At 27.0% G+C, this 17,703-nt stretch overlaps 1 protein-coding gene and 1 pseudogene across 5 annotated transcripts in view; one reads left to right on the forward strand and one right to left on the reverse strand.

Moving 5' to 3' along the window:
• Positions 1–12,058, forward strand: part of LOC107167252 (neurotrimin-like) — a 227,858-nt gene extending 215,800 nt beyond the window's left edge. For all 5 annotated transcript variants that reach the window (XM_089227447.1, XM_089227446.1, XM_089227445.1 and 2 more), the window contains 3 exons: positions 1,211–1,327; positions 4,143–4,187; positions 11,671–12,058. In XM_089227447.1, the coding sequence (XP_089083573.1) occupies positions 1,211–1,327; positions 4,143–4,187; positions 11,671–11,963 (455 nt within the window). In that variant the 3' untranslated portion in view covers positions 11,964–12,058. The remainder of the gene's footprint in view (positions 1–1,210; positions 1,328–4,142; positions 4,188–11,670) is intronic.
• Positions 9,299–10,022, reverse strand: LOC149055837 (uncharacterized; annotated as a pseudogene).
• Positions 12,059–17,703: the final 5,645 nt, after the last annotated feature.

A 17,703-nucleotide genomic window follows, 5' to 3' on the forward strand; every position in this document is an offset into this window, starting at 1 on the left:
TCTTGTGTAATTAATAACACTACAAAAACGATCATCTTTTAGTATTCATCGTGTTATTAAAAACTTGTTCCTTCGTTATGTACATACAAATTTTGTTTGTGATTATATAATTGTATTCAGATTTAAAATAGCTGGTTCGTTAATACATTTTGAACAACGTATAATAAATAAATGTTAATAGAATTATTTTCATGAAACGTTGTTTGTGTAGTTTTCAAACAAATAAATATTATTTATATAGGTATACACCAACTATAAATATTATATTCAATGTGGATTTAAAAAAAAAAATTAATAGAAATTTGTATCTCATTAGCATAAAATAAAAATTTATCTTTCTCAAATTATTGTCGTAACCAGCACTTTTTGTCAGATTTGTCATGAGTGGGACACTGAAATTATTTTGGGTATTATATTTATTCAGCAATATGCACGTACGAATTTTCACATAATTTACTTAAATAATACTTGTATTGCTTATCGTAGAAACTGATAAGTTTTTACACATGCTTTAAGTTGTAACACAATTATTTATCCCCGGGCGCTTTAAAACCTATCAAATCGTTTTCGTTCCAAAGCTCCCAAACAGACTTTGACTATAAATGCAATATCTCATTATGCGGTTAAATAATTTTATCTAAATTATATTTAAATGGAATGTATCACCTATCTTCGAGGTTGATAAGAAGTCTGTACAATAATAATATAATTATATTAAGATGCACATTTGAAACGAAAAACAATGCCTTTATTGTTTTACCATTTTTACCACTTCAATATATTTTACGTTATATAAACTTACCCATGATAAACAATAGGGTATTTTGAACCTAGTTCACTGACAAAGAAACCACGAGGAAATAGAAAAGAAGACTTATAGATAAATCTATCACGTAGCACGTAGTGCTCCAATGACGGAATATTAAACAATCAAACTCTACGTGTCTTTTATTTCTTTTAATTATTAAACATTTGATTTTATCTTTGCGCTCTAATCACGTCAGAAGTCATTATCTGCTGTATAATATATCTGCAGACTGCATATTATAATTATTTATCTTGGATACTTAATATAATATCATAGCTAGGAAGCTAATTAAATAATAATTATTTCAGCAAAAATGGGTCATCCTCTCATTCTTTTTATAGAATGTGTACAACATTCGTAGGTACGCTGTAATTATAATATATTCGTTATGTTTTGCTTCAGAGATAATATTGCCGACTACTACCGTTGCACCAACAACATCCACGACAACCACCGTCTCCACTACCACAACCACAACAACGTTACCGTCTACCACAAGAATAGTTACTATCTCGACAGGTAAATTTGATTTCATTGTATTTAGCTACGTTAGGTGTCACGAACGTATTAGAATATATTATAATTATATGGAAGAGTTAATAAGTATATTAGATTAGTATTTTATGGAAAGATGAATAATATGATTAATACGAGTACTAAATTGTAATCGCTGCATTTTTACGTTACTAAATTAATAAAAGATAATTCTTTATCTCCTGAAAAGTGTTATTAAATTAATTTATATACATGATAAACTATGTAGGCAGTTTGGTTCAACATAAGTTATTTACAGACTTTAATTTTTTGAACATTTTGTGTTGTAATAACCAAAATCTAAAAATTTAAATAATTCACCATAGTAAACTATTAACTTGAATACTGTTTACAATCGTTTTAGCTACAGCATTTCTTATTCCAATATTTCCATGAAATTTTTTTATAATAATATAATAGTTAATAGTTTTAATGATAGTTAATAATACATTTTAAATATTTTTTATAAAATATAAAATTTGAATATCACGTTTTTTTAAAAAAAATTTTAGATTTAAAGGCTAAACACCAAACTTAACAAGATGAACATTTTTTAACCTTACCTTTTTATTATAATTATTTATGTTATATCGATTATTTTGTATTTTTGAATTGATAAGTGTTTATTTATCTCTTTATCTAATACCAGTTACAACATTTGGCATCAAAATATTTATTTTTACCAAATTTAAAATAATGTTTTACACATATTTCTATTGACAATAATTTTAATATTTTTTTTCTTAAAAATAAGAGTCACATGTGCCATGCAAATCATACGTTGATAACACGGTCGACTGTTTCTTTACATAGGAAAGTAAGCGTTTTCTAAAATATTGAATTCTACATAACCTTAAATAAAACGAAATACCTGAGAAGTGGTTTGCTACTCACACGGTACAGAGATAATGACGAGCTGTGAGTCACTCGTAACTCTCATTGTACATAATCAGAGCTCGTCAAAATTATGTCTGATACATATTAGTATAACGGGTGTAAAACATCATGTAGCAATGTGTTTTAAAACCAAAATGAAAACTACCCCACTGTCGATAATCAAATTTGTTTAATGATAATTTATTACTAAAAGTCGCTGAAATCAGAATATGAAATCATTCCAAGTATGATAAACAATTATAATATGAATTAAGTTAAAAAGGCTTGTTTAAAACTTTAAGCAAACCAATATGAAAATATGTTTCATTCATTCTGTTTTAATATTAATTTGTTTTGTATATAGATTTTTTCACTCTACAGTTAGCTAAAGTTTATAGACGTGAGCATAATTTCAAAATTCTAACACAATTTGGAAATATTGGAAATATAATGTACAAATTAGTAAGACAAAAAAAAAATGTACTAAAAAACATTCTAACTGAATTCTTGTATAGGTACATTTTATGGTAATTTACATTAAAGGCAGACGATAGTTCTTAACTTGTAAATTTAACGATAAATTCATTTATAACATTCCATTTGTGCACACCCTTTGTTGATATATCTATATGCGTATAAATTACATAGTACCGTGTTAACTCTAAATGCTATAATTTATTCTGTGTTGGGAACAAAAAGTAGTTTGTACTAGGAACGATATCAGTTTAACTAATATTCATTGAAAACGATGAATAATATGCAATTATTATTTACCAATAAATAATAATAATCAATTTACCCATAATTTTGTTTATTTATACAAAACACAAATGGTTGGTACTAGAAAATAAAAAATAATAATATATGTCCACGTCAACTCTGTCCCATAATAAACGATTCTACTAATTAATTCCTAAAAAATATGTTTGCATACAAAGTATGTAGTATATATTTGAAAAGTAAGACTACGTTTACATTATCTATTCGTTTCATAAATTAACATATTATTATATTTGATTACTTAGTTAAATATATTTACTTGTAGTCTGGTGCTTAAACCGAAAACTTCGATTTTGAAAAACGTTAGAATCCCAATGGATATGATTAATTTTTATACAATTAATCGTAATAGAACAGTGAAATCGAATTGCATTATTACGGTGAATCTTATGGCCTACACTTATCTATAAGGTCATATACCTATGAACTATGTATGAATAAACTTGATTGTTATATTTTATCATCAATTTTTTTTGACTTGTCCTGTATTTTGATTCCAAATATGTTGGTTCTACTTTTCCTAATGATCATTTGTTTTCAATTAAGGTACATAGTATAATAGCTAACTATAAATTATGATGTTTTTGATATTCATGGTAAAAAAAATTGGCGATGGTAGTTCATATTTTCTAGTGATGAATTTTTCTAAAGATATTCTAATCCTAAATCTTTTCAACTACTTTACCAAGGTAAAATCTTCTGAGTAGTACTTCTTCTCCACCTGTTATAGACATCTAAGTTGTATTATATTAAATGGGTTTCAGTTAGATTAGAAGCGTCCAATCCATGCGCTACCTAGTTAGCGCTGTTTGTATCGCTGCTAGTTCGATTAAATATAACTATCGTTTCTATATTAGCACTTTATTATTTTTTCTTATCGTTCACGTGACTTTTTGATCATATGATTGTTGAACTTAATCATAAAATACATACTATTATGTAACAATTGGGACAATAATGCATTTTTTAGCGTTATCAATGGTCCATTATTATACCAATTTGCCATTTGGTATATTTTACAAATTACAGACATTAAAAATTTTTAAAACGGTTTCAAATAGCTGTTTGGAATTGTGGAAGTATTTTTTTAAATGATAATATAATATAAACGATTTTATTTTATGGCTTGATTTTTTTTTTTCAGTGATACCGTCACCAACAACTAAAAGAAAAATCCATACAAAATCTGGTAAATTTAAACTATAAATATTTAAACACTAATTACATTTTTGAATAAAATTAATGAAATAGCAAGTATAATAATTTTTAGTTGATTAGAGAAAACTGTTTTTATTTATTGGATCATCAAAGAATTAGAGTACAGCTTTATTGAGTGTAAATAAATATGTAGATTATATATAACATTTTTACGAATTATTCATTTAGTTTGTAAAGTTTGCATAATATTATAATATGTATTATTTAAATTTGTTTAAGTATAGTAATAGTTACTCTCATATTTTAATCATTATAAAAAATATTTTTATAAATTGAAAATCATAATTGACAGTGTTTTTATATATTATTTTCAATCTTGTATCACAAAAAAATATTTACAAAAGAAAACCTAGAAACTTCTTGGGATACTACGTTTCAAGTATACATCGTTTGATATTATTAAGTTGATCAGAGAGTAATGAAAGTGTTAAATTTGAATTAAACGTTTAATTACTACATAGGTACGAAACAACGACTCTAAATAATAAAGCGTGACAGTTCAACGTATTTTTATGCATTCCTAGTTTTTATTGTATTTTTACTATCACAATTATTTTATCGATTAAGTAATTTGAACTAATTAAGTATATATACATATCATAATACTATAACCAGTATCACATATTGATTTTCAGGGTTGGTGGTAACATTAGGTTGTAGTGATGATTGTTGTAGTTTTTTTTTTTGAGATGTTTTTTGTTAATGGCTCAGCTGTGTTTATATTATATGCACCCTTTGTAGTTTATAGATAGTTAGAGTATATGATGATGTTTGATATTGGTTATCATATGATACTTATCACTGTATAATTAATATCATATATTTCTGATGTGACATAAGCATCTGAAGTGAATACTAAATAAATGAATATCACTGATGATGACCTTCAGAGACTTATTAAGTCCAAAATGATACTAATGTTATGATATGCCACTTTGATTTATTTTTAAAAAATACTTAAAGAATAACTTACTTATATAGTTTTCAACAATTTCTAATTGGGTTTTTAAATGAGTTTAAGTTGATTTATTATAGATAAGATGTCCAAACGAATGATATCAAGTTGTTTCGTAACCATATGTAGTCGAGAACGCCTTTAACAAATATAGGTGTTGATCACATTATTATTCAGTGGTGGTAGGATTTAAAATTTTTGGTGAGCCATTTATATTGTGATAATTGACGAAAATACGGTTGTCTGTGATAAGAGCGGCAAACTACTTGTGCGTGAGTAAGATTTTAAAAATTTTTTTGTCTGTGTTTGTGATAGTTGGTGATTGTAGTATATAAAAGGACAAAGATAAGGGGCAATTAATTTAATTATTAAATTATTATTTTTATTTTATTGCTTTGTAGTTATAACTTTATTATTAATTACGATTCTAATCGGTGACATGATATGAGTCAATAATATTGCGCAGATATTATGTTATTATCTATTATACATCTCTAATGTTGTCTGTGGTCTATTTTAAGTTTATAAATAGGTATACAATTATTACGTTCACAATGCTTTTTTTTTATAATGATAATGAAAACATATAATATTACTCTAACTGGCGGATATCGAGCTTTGGTAGAGAGAACTAGGTAATTTGTGGATTGGTAAAAAATATAAATCGCACAATTGTTTGGTTCGGAATAGATGTACAACAGAATATAAATAAAAAGTGGCATAAAACGCGCGTGCGAAATTGGAACTGTAGATAGCAATTTAATTTATTTTTATAATATATAATATATATATATATATATATATATTATATATATGTATATTAATTATGTTGATTATTTCACAGTCCACGCTGCTATAATAATTAATATTTATTGTTAAATTATATTTTCTACTACATGATTTTAATTAATTTTATCAATAAGGTTCTTAAAATCTAGTAATTAAAATCTAAATTTATATTTTTTTTCATGTAAAACAGCCTGTGCAACTATTTATGACTGTTTGATATATATATATCCAACGTTTTACATTATTACTGGATAATATGTAATTATACGTTATTAATTGGACTACAAAGTCTAAAATTGTTGAATGTATGGTTAGCAGCTACAGGATTCATGGAACACCTATTTCAATTATACCCCTTTCACCCTGTGGCATAATATATGCCTACTACAGAATTTCAGTTGTGAGATAATAAGTGTTTCACAAAACTCCCGAAATGCCATTTCCAGATACATATTACACAATTCTTGTAGAATAAAACGTTGTGCAGCATATTAATTTATACACAATTATCGGAAATAACCATGCAGTTTATTTTATGAAACACTCGACGTAACTCATCAAAAATATTAAAACATTTTAAAGTTTAAACAAATATTATAAGTATATACATTATACCTACATAATATCATTTGAGCGAACTGTTATTATCGACAAGCGTAATGGTATCAAACTCTAATCTATATTTTGTATGTGTCACAGGTTGGCTCTTGAACCACTTATCCAATCGTCAAGTGTTTAGTATAAAAGGCATATTATGAATATAAAGTTTAAAGCATAGTTTTTACATACAGCACTCGTGAACCCTTACAGAGGATATTGAAAATTAAATTTTAAAAATCCTAAATCAATGAAAAATCAATACTTTAATAAAAGGACTAAAAAATATAGTTTAGATTATGAAATAACTTAAGTTTTTCAAATTAATCTATTAAAAGTTATAATAGATATTCTACTTTCTTTTGATGGCGGTCTGGAATAACCATAATTTGATTGTATATTTTATCATATTTTTGTTACATTTTTAGCATGTTTCAACAATATTAAACACACATTTTAATTTTTTTTCTCGTATACACCATGATAGCTCTCCTAAATATTATCATTAATCACTATAATATTTAAAATAATTATTGCAAATTTTACAATGCTACAATATAAATATTATTATTTAGTTGTTACTTTAATGATACAGGCTTATGGTTTAATTTTTAAATGTTCTACAATAATTAATATAATAAAACAACAACAAGACTAATCTCATGTTTTTCGAAGCTCATCCAGTATAATAGACTTTGAGCCTTTGAGGTGTGCGATTGTATTAAATAATATCATATAATATATTAAATTGTCTTCGAACCACGACCATTTTAAACAAAAGTTATATGTATCCAATCAACATCTATGGTACATGTCGTTATTCTTGAACATGAATAAAGTTAAATTGAATTATACTAAATGTATATTATAAAAAGTTAATTAATATAGAATAGGTACTATTATTATAATCATATTTCTAATGTTCATTTTGCGCCTAACATTTATAAATATTAGATAAATTTAGAGGTACTTATTTTGTTCACAAATTGCATACATTATGCATTGGTAGGATGCATTTTATTATCTTTGGTTACTTGAAGGAAAAATGATCCTTCGCTATCTTTTTTTAAACGTAAAACCTCTTATTACTTTTGCTGCTTAAAATATTTTAAACGCATTAGTCTTATACGATATTTTTTCTTGTATCATATTACTTGACGAAATAACGTGGAAATTTTGTTTTCTCTAAAAAGAAACAAATCGCCTCGCTCCTATAGTCATTCTTACGTGTGACGAGGAGTTATTTTATAACTGTCAAAATCCCATTTCATTGCAGTTTCCATTCAGAAAGAATTTCAAGTAAACCCACCACCAATCCACCGATTATAATATTATACCACATATGCGCATACTTTTCAACTTACTATATACCAAACACAATCGATTATATTATTATTAGCATTACATTATTGTGCGTTGTTGATGGACACGCTCAATACTCTGATACAACCAAACCAATATCGATTGAGCAAGAATTTCAGACACACACGCTTATTGCACACCACTAGATCTTTTGTTTATTATGACCTTATACTAATATTCAGCGCTACAGTATGATCGGTCACGGTTTTAGATTTCGTTACACGTGTTCGATCGTGCCTTGGTTTCACATAATACTACGGAATTTTCATTAAGTCTCCGTCCCTCTGCCGTTTGTCGGTGCCGGAGGATGCAGAATGTAATATAGAGTGTTTAACGCAGTGCTTTACCCTTTTGGCAAAACGCAGTTTCCGACATTGGATTGTAATAATAATAATAATAATAATAATCTAAAAACAGTTTTTGACTTGTACGCAATCCGTAAATACATATATGTTCAATGCGTTTATTCGAAAGTTTTTATATATTATTTATTATACACCTTTCCACCTTCGCCCATCGATATCGTCGCAGACGTCGTCGTTAAACTTTTCTTCTGTCTATATAATGTGCTCGTTGTCGTATTACTAATATTATTCGAAAACATCTCACAGCACTATGGCCTGTCGTAATAGTATAGCTGTGTTATGCTAATAACCAACGGTAGCGTCGGTGGCGAGGACGTTTTTCTGAAATTGTATTTCTTGAGAATTCCTCGCCCAGAAATTTTCGTGTCAAAATGGTTTGTTTTTATTTAAATCGTACAAAGCCACCGTTATAGTCGAAGAAAAACGAAATAATAATAAAAAATAATCTACGCACGTCGCGCATCGTGTAGAATATTCTAGTTTTTGCTTGTCTTTGCAGTACCTATGTGATATCCGCACAGAGCATAATATCATATATACGCCCAAGTTTAATCGAAATAGAATTGGAAACAATAAATTTTTGGTTGTGAAATATAATTTAGACATGTTCTGACATGAAAATTCTTCTAAATTAATAAACACAAATTACGACCACATTTTCGTACACTAATTATAATAAATCGTATAATCGTTCTATTTTAAAGCCTACTTTAATTATACGATAAACTTATGAGTTTATGACTTTACAGATAATATATCATAAGACTATAAGCAGTGTAGGTAATATACACCACTCTCATATAAATTTTACTATATAATACTAAACCGTTGTTTCGACAAATGCGTATTTGTGTATATAGAATACACTTTAGAATAACCCTTTAGAATTTTTTTTTTTTTATTATTATAACAAATGCCTCAGTAGTTATGGGCCATTGGCTAAAAAAAATTAAATAGTATTTATATAAACAATAGATAAGTTATATTACATATACATTATATTTATAATATATATTAAATTTTTTTATGAAGTTCTGTATCCCTTAGGAATTTGAGAACGTTGGTTGTATCGATGTTGAAGTTTTCAGCAAGATGGTGAGTTAGAATGAATTTTTGACGTTGTAATTCGTACTTTCTGCAGTCGGTGAGGATATGTTTAGCTGTCATGGGATCGTTACATGTCGGGCACATGGGCGGGTCTTCTTTCTTCATTAGGAAGGCGTGAGTTAATCTAGTATGGCCTATTCTGAGCCTATTGATAACTACTTCTTCTTTTCTGGCGAGTGTATTGTTTGGCCAAAGGAGAATATGATTTTTAATTTCATTTAATTTGGTGTTAGATGTTTTCCATTCGTTTTGCCAGATATTGAGAATTATTTTTTAAAATTATTTGTTTGATGTAGGTTATTGAATAAACTTGACATGGGTTTGCGTTTTGTGACTCAATCGCCTCTTTAGCAAATGTATCAGCTCTTTCATTTCCGGTGATATTTGTGTGACTTGGTATCCAGATTATTTTTATGGTGGTTTTTTCTTTTTGTAATTTATATATTTGGTTCTGTGTTATTCTTGCAGTCTCGTTTGGTCTAAAGGAGTTTTGAATATTCATAAGAGTGTTAAGGGAATCACTAAAGATTATCGCTTTTTGAATATTTTTATTTTTAATAAGGTCGATGGCTTGAGTTATGGCTTGTGCTTTGGCGGTATATATGGAACAGTCATTTGGTAGTTTTAACATTATTTCAGTATCTTGACATGTCACTGTTGCACCAACACCTTTGTCCGATTTGGAACCATCAGTGTATATTCGGTAAAGTCTTTAAAATTTTCTCTTATCTGTAAAAAGTATTGTCTATATATATATGTGGTAATGTAAAAAATTTTTGAAGTATATTCATTTCTGAATTTATATTTATTTCGGCTGTCCAGGGAGGGACTAAAGCGTTTTCTCTCATTCCAGCATAGGAGAAATTAATTTTTTTTAACGTGTCTTTGATGTTTTCCATGATTTTTAGGTTGTTTAGGGCTCTTTTGGATGCTGTTGTCATAACGTTCTGTAGTCTACGAATTTGAAGAGATGGCATTCCAGTAATGTTATAACAGAACTATACCTAACTGTTAGTCTCGATTTATTGACGGGTACTCTATACTGATATTTTGTAGTTCGATTTTAAAATAATAATAATATTATAACCATTTTTTAAATTCCAAGCAGAGCAAGTACAAGAATCATAACGGTTCTACCATAATGTGTGGTATTTTTGTGTCTGCGATAATGTTTTTGAGGAGTGAGTTTGCTACAGTCTCCGATAAAAAATACTTTTCAGAAGTTAAGTCAATAAGTAAATATTGTCTTATCGTATAATATTTGGCGAGTTTATATCAATTATAAAATATTAAAAATTCACAAAGATTATCGGACGTAAAACGATGATATTTACATAATGCCAGCCACGGATAAGAGATTTTTTTGTGTCAAAAAATAATAAATACGCACAAGATTTAAATTTTAACCAAATATTTAGATTATCGCTTTTTAGACATTATAATAGACACTTAAAAACAATTAACATATTTTTAAGCTCTTTATAGACACATACAATTTTTGTTTCTCGCTCATAAAATGAATTTAATAAATTAAAATCATGTTTTCTCATAATTTAACACATTGACTGCCATGCGGCGGCCGGTCGCCTTAAGAATTTTTATCGTGGGTACGCCAAGGACATTTTTCACTGTCATTATAAATGTTTATTTGTATATATACTATTGAATTTGAAGAAAAATTTAAAATACAAAAAAAAAAAATGTAATAATTATGTTTAATACATCAAAAAATTGCAATTATTCCCACTACGCCACAGCGTATTTTCAAGATCATTATTATAGCACCACGGAAAAGTTAATAACATAAATCCAAATTGATTTACGACAGCCCGCAGCCGTGTGGGCTCCTACGAATGATATGGTGTGGCAGTCAGCGGTCTAAAAATTATCAATACCTAATTATTTTTATACGGACGCTGACGACCGCATGGCAGTTAACGTGTTTTATAATAGTAATAAAATTACCTATCAAGTAATATTGATTCTAATTAGTTTTTGAATTTAGAATCTTAATCGTAATTATAAACCTATAATATTATATAATTATATATAATAATATATTAATTCATTACGCTAAATTATTTATCATAACATTATGCAATTTATCTATATATAATATACTGAGTATATATTGTAATACAATATTATACAAAATACAGACAACTTGTTATGCACATTTTTCGATCAAAAAATCTAATATTATATATTTTATATACCTACATCTTGATTATTATAGTATTATTATTAACGTGGTTATGAATTTCCGTTTGTTTCACTAGGTGATCGGAAATCTGGAGGCAAAATGGACGACAAGACCGGTCTACGGATGAACGGTGTCGAATCGGCAGACGAGATGGAGACAAAAAGCAGCAGCCACCGGGCAAGCCGTGGTTCGAGTCGGGTCCGCCGGTCAACGATTAGCCAATCCGTGAGCATCGCGGCTGAGCTGGCGTTTTTGGCAGCCGCTACTGCTAGCTGGTCAACTGGTTTTCCAGTGGACGCCGCCATAGGTGGACTCGTATCACTGATGTTAGTCGTTTCGCCGTCACTCATTATGTGGCTACAGAACTGAACCCCAAAAGGAGGCCTACATAACTACTGATGTACACCTAAGGGGCATACATGTTTTAAGAAACTATCAGATTTCGTGTTATTAAGTTTTTGTAATCATGTTTTTTATTTTCAATACCTTCCCTCGAACCATCAATAAATACCGCACATTACACCACTGGCACCAACATCACCACATTCCATGACCGCTGAGTACTGAAAATCCGTGGTATATTCGGTTATCAATTAATGCCCACCCAACAATCAACCAATGTCTAATATTATACCAATTATCAATTCAATTTCACTACGGCTGTGTTTGGATATGTGGTTGAAAACCAAAATCACGTAATCTCCGATACAAATATACTAAAATAATACATAATATATATATATATATATAATATATAAATAATATACAAATAACCGGGTTGCAATCGCGCGTGATCGAAACATCATCGCTTACGTTTAAAGAGCATTTTTACTTTTCACATAAAATCCATAATTTGAGTTAATACACTGCAACTGGTCGGATTTTTGTAATTTTTAATTTGTGCGTGATTAAAGTTGTTATATTCAAAATATTTACGACCACGTCGTCATAACCGATTCACATATTAAAAATGTTAAGCATTGATTCATTAATCAAGAAATCACTTAAAGGTTAAGCTGATTTCAATCAGATAAACGTCACAAAAGTTAATTCTTGGTTTTAATATAATACAGGGTGATTTTTTTATCATGAACCAGTTAATATCTCGGTAAGTATTAGGAATTTTAAAATAATTTTTTTTTTAAACTTTCTAGGTTTTACTATTTTACACTGTGTTACAATTTTCATAATTTTAACTACCTCCCTTATTAGATAAAACACTATCAACTTTAGATTTTCAAATGGTAATACCTATTTTTAATAACGAAAATCTATAAACATACTGAAAAAAATAATTTTAACGTTTACAGAATTTTATTTGAGTAATTAGTTTGCGACTTATTAATGCTTAAATATTCGTTCAATTTGCTGCTACTGGGCAATTTTACAAACCCAACAGTAAAAACCAGAAGTCAAAATGAAATTTTATCTCAATTTAACAATACCCATAACGGTCATTATCGATAATAACAAGATAGATAAACAATACCAATAAAAAAAAAAAAAAAAAAAAAAAAAAAAAGGTGTCTTATCATCACTCCCACCCGAACGCCAAGTGTCGGTGAACGACTAGCCAGCAGAAGCGCAGCTGTATCAGCTATAAAGTATAAAAATAACATTTTAACATTTTACACTTTACCATCATGGTTACAAAATATATCACTGGTTACTGATTCCTGGTATACGATCTTATCACGTATTAGTAGATAGACGATAATAAATGTCGGTAAACCGTTTCTGAAAACATGTGGTTAATCGTTATTCGTTAATGTTAGTTTTCCATTATCAAGTATGGAATATTAATTATAAATTAATTACTATTCTTTGACTGTTTAACCAAAGAAAACGTTTTAAGTAAATACTATGTTATATCGTTATGTGTATTATTTAAAATATAAATTTAAAGGTTAAGCCAATTATTCCAATGCATACCATACCACGAATAATAATACGTATCTTAATTCGTGATGCATACCTGTTATATTTTTTGATCGTGTTTTAATGTTAAATATTCAGGGATATTTTTTTTATATAGTGTATAATTTGCATTTCATATTAAAAATAACTTGTGTAGTTGTGTGTGAATAGACAAATAATGGACATTAATTCATTACTAAATTATCTAAGGAAATAAACACATTAGTTATCAATAATTTTACTAGAGTATGAACAAATTTCCGTAGTGCAAGTTATTGCAGGATTTGGGTAAGGTCATAACTAATAAAAAATATTAACACTTAACATGTCCACTACCCTAGATAAATTAATAAAAATTAAATGAACATTAAACATACTTTATATGTATTATCTACTCTAGATTGCAACATATTTTTAGGGCTATGGATGTTTTAAAAAATTATTCAATTTTACACTTATTTTTGAAATTTTTAATTTTAATTTTAATTTTTAATTAATATTTTATGATATAAAAATCTTTTAATATTACGTAAAACTGGCACTACCGTATTCAAAAAAAATTTTCAATTTACCAATTTAGGTTAATAAAATCTCCATAGCCCTAATTATAGAAAATAGTAAATCAATAACTTAACTTAACTTAATTATTTAAACATAAAATTAACAATTAATGTGACAATCAACAAATGTTACAAATATAGAAGTAGTTGCGGTCTTGATGCTGCGCTGTTTTCTTTTTTCATCTGAATGAAACTGAAAAAAAAACATTAAGTTATTTATAGAAATGATTTATTGTATAAAAAAATTGTTTATCCATACTTATTAAGTTATCAGTTGAGATGTACTATGCTGTGACTAACCACAATAACAAATTGTATTTGTTCATCCAATCTTGTTATAAATATTTGAATTAAAAGTTAGTACTACAAATTGCAATTGAAATTTGAAAGAAAACAAAATTAATTTTCTAAAATATAAGCAAAAATTATGATAAATATCAAATTATTTATTTTATAAAAAAAATTCATACTTACATAATAATTTGTTTAGATTGTTTAAAGATTAAAATATAATATGTAAAGAAATATGGATATTTTATTCTTTTATTCCATATTAATTTATAGTCATCGGATACCACTAGCAAGCAATGTAAATTTGCATTAATTGCTGGTCAAATTAAGCTTTCTAGTCATATAGTTCATTGTATTTTTTGATTAATCATATAAACTCTACTAATTGCCACTGAAATAAAATTAAAATATTTGAACCATGGTTATTATTTGTCAATAATATGTATAAATCATTTAATAAAAAAATAAATAAAATTCTAATATATTAAATTTGGATTGAACTTACCAATAAATTATACAAATAAGGTGTCGGCAAAGTACGAAATCTGATTCCCAAATACCTTATAATATTACTGATTGGAAAGAGGTATATTTTTAATTAAATTCAAATTTGTTAACCAAAATACAACATTAAAACACGATCAAAAAATATAACAGGTATGCATCACGAATTAAGATACGTATTATTATTCGTGGTATGGTATGCATTGGAATAATTGGCTTAACCTTTAAATTTATATTTTAAATAATACACATAACGACATAACATAGTATTTACTTAAAACGTTTTCTTTGGTTAAACAGTCAAAGAATAGTAATTAATTTATAATTAATATTCCATACTTGATAATGGAAAACTAACATTAACGAATAACGATTAACCACATGTTTTCAGAAACGGTTTACCGACATTTATTATCGTCTATCTACTAATACGTGATAAGATCGTATACCAGGAATCAGTAACCAGTGATATATTTTGTAACCATGATGGTAAAGTGTAAAATGTTAAAATGTTATTTTTATACTTTATAGCTGATACAGCTGCGCTTCTGCTGGCTAGTCGTTCACCGACACTTGGCGTTCGGGTGGGAGTGATGATAAGACACCTTTTTTTTTTTTTTTTTTTTTTTTTTATTGGTATTGTTTATCTATCTTGTTATTATCGATAATGACCGTTATGGGTATTGTTAAATTGAGATAAAATTTCATTTTGACTTCTGGTTTTTACTGTTGGGTTTGTAAAATTGCCCAGTAGCAGCAAATTGAACGAATATTTAAGCATTAATAAGTCGCAAACTAATTACTCAAATAAAATTCTGTAAACGTTAAAATTATTTTTTTCAGTATGTTTATAGATTTTCGTTATTAAAAATAGGTATTACCATTTGAAAATCTAAAGTTGATAGTGTTTTATCTAATAAGGGAGGTAGTTAAAATTATGAAAATTGTAACACAGTGTAAAATAGTAAAACCTAGAAAGTTTAAAAAAAAAATTATTTTAAAATTCCTAATACTTACCGAGATATTAACTGGTTCATGATAAAAAAATCACCCTGTATATTATATATTTTTCGATATTTGAACGTTGGATTCTGAGATGATAAAAAAAATAAGAAAATGGTTATTTTATGACCTATATTGTTTGTGCACGTTAGTAACAAACCGATATTTTACCCATCGTATCAAATCTAAGACCTTGCAAATATTTTACCAAACTAATAATGATTCAATAACTTAATAACAATCACGATGTACGTCAAACCAACTTTTTCTGGTGTTTGGAACTATTAAAATGTTTAAGTCTCGTGTTATTTTTGTTTTGTTAGTATCATTATATTTTTTGACTAATTTTAATGGTCAAATATTAACCTCTGACAAAAATGACAAAAACTTGTGCGCAGCGCAATAAATTTCTTTAACGATTGAGAGTAAAATTGCTCAAACGTAATCGTAAAAATCGTCCAATTTACGACACGGTTTTTTTTGCCTTTATATCGAGTAACATAATTTTTTTTTATAATTATACCAAATTTTTTTGAATTCGTATAACATTCCTTGAAAAACATTTTTACTGAAAATTTTAAATGTTCATTAAATGTTTTCCCTTATCTTAGAGAATTTACTATCAAATATTGTATTTGTTATTGTTTTGAATTTTGATAATGTATAAGAATATAATATTAAGAACTGTACCATGTGTAAATACCATATCAATGTTATACCTGTATTGTATTATTTAGCTGAAATTGTGTTAATAATAATTACTATACGTGGATTAAGTTAAATTTTTAATATCTGATTTACCTCAAACTTAAAAGATTCACACTTAAACAAATTATGAATAAAACTATGTTGCTAATAATAATTTAATAGTGTTAGTGTTTCAGTCGAATGGTTATATTACAATAGTTATGACGTTTGTAAAAAATTTGTTTTAGATATGTTATTATGTATGTGTTATTTTTTTTAATATTAATAAATAATATATACAGGTTGATTTATTGAATTGAAAATTTGATTTCAACAAAATGATAATCTATGTACAATAACCAACCAATCATTTATTTAAAAAATTGTATTTATCAGCTATACCGTCTACATCCTATATATTCAATAAATTAAATGTAATGCAAAAATAACCAAAAAATTATCTAGATAATTTATCTCAGATAGTCTTTTTTTTAATTTAAATATGTAGATAAAAAGAAACTTTAAAGTATTTTTAGGTATCCAAATAAAATAAAATAATAAATATTTTCATTTAAATGGAGCACTCAATCAAAAGTATTAAATAGATTTATAAAACATTATTTTCTAAAAAAATTCAATGAACTATCGTTTTTGATTAAAGTTTTAATCAGAGACTTGCAATTTATATGCTCGCTAAATTATTTTCGATTAGGTAAACATTTTAAACTTTTGTATTTAATTTATTTAAATGTTTTTACGACAAAAAAACTAAATTGTTACATTTATAAATATTTTTTTATTATTATAAAGACTCTCAGCATTATAAAAATTGGGTCTACAAATGGCTTAATTAAATTATGTATTGTTTCTTATTCTTGTTATTCTAAGTATTTTTGAACCTGGTTTTGAAGTATATCGGCTTTGATGAGTTCGATGTTTTTGTATATTGACCGTGAATGATTTCAGATTATGATTTCCGAAGGTCGAAGCTTGTTATGATACCTTGGTATACTATACAACATTTTATGAATACAATTATACAATCAAGATTCAGTAATTTGTGTAAGACCTAAAGAATTTTAAAATTACCATTAATGTTTTAATTAATATTTATGGAGGATTAAAATAGAATTCCGTGTCAAAGACAA

Source organism: Diuraphis noxia, unplaced genomic scaffold (genome assembly GCF_037042655.1).
Source record: "Diuraphis noxia isolate RWA-SAM2 unplaced genomic scaffold, SU_Dnox_SAM2 contig0004, whole genome shotgun sequence".
Lineage (NCBI taxonomy): Eukaryota > Metazoa > Arthropoda > Insecta > Hemiptera > Aphididae > Diuraphis > Diuraphis noxia.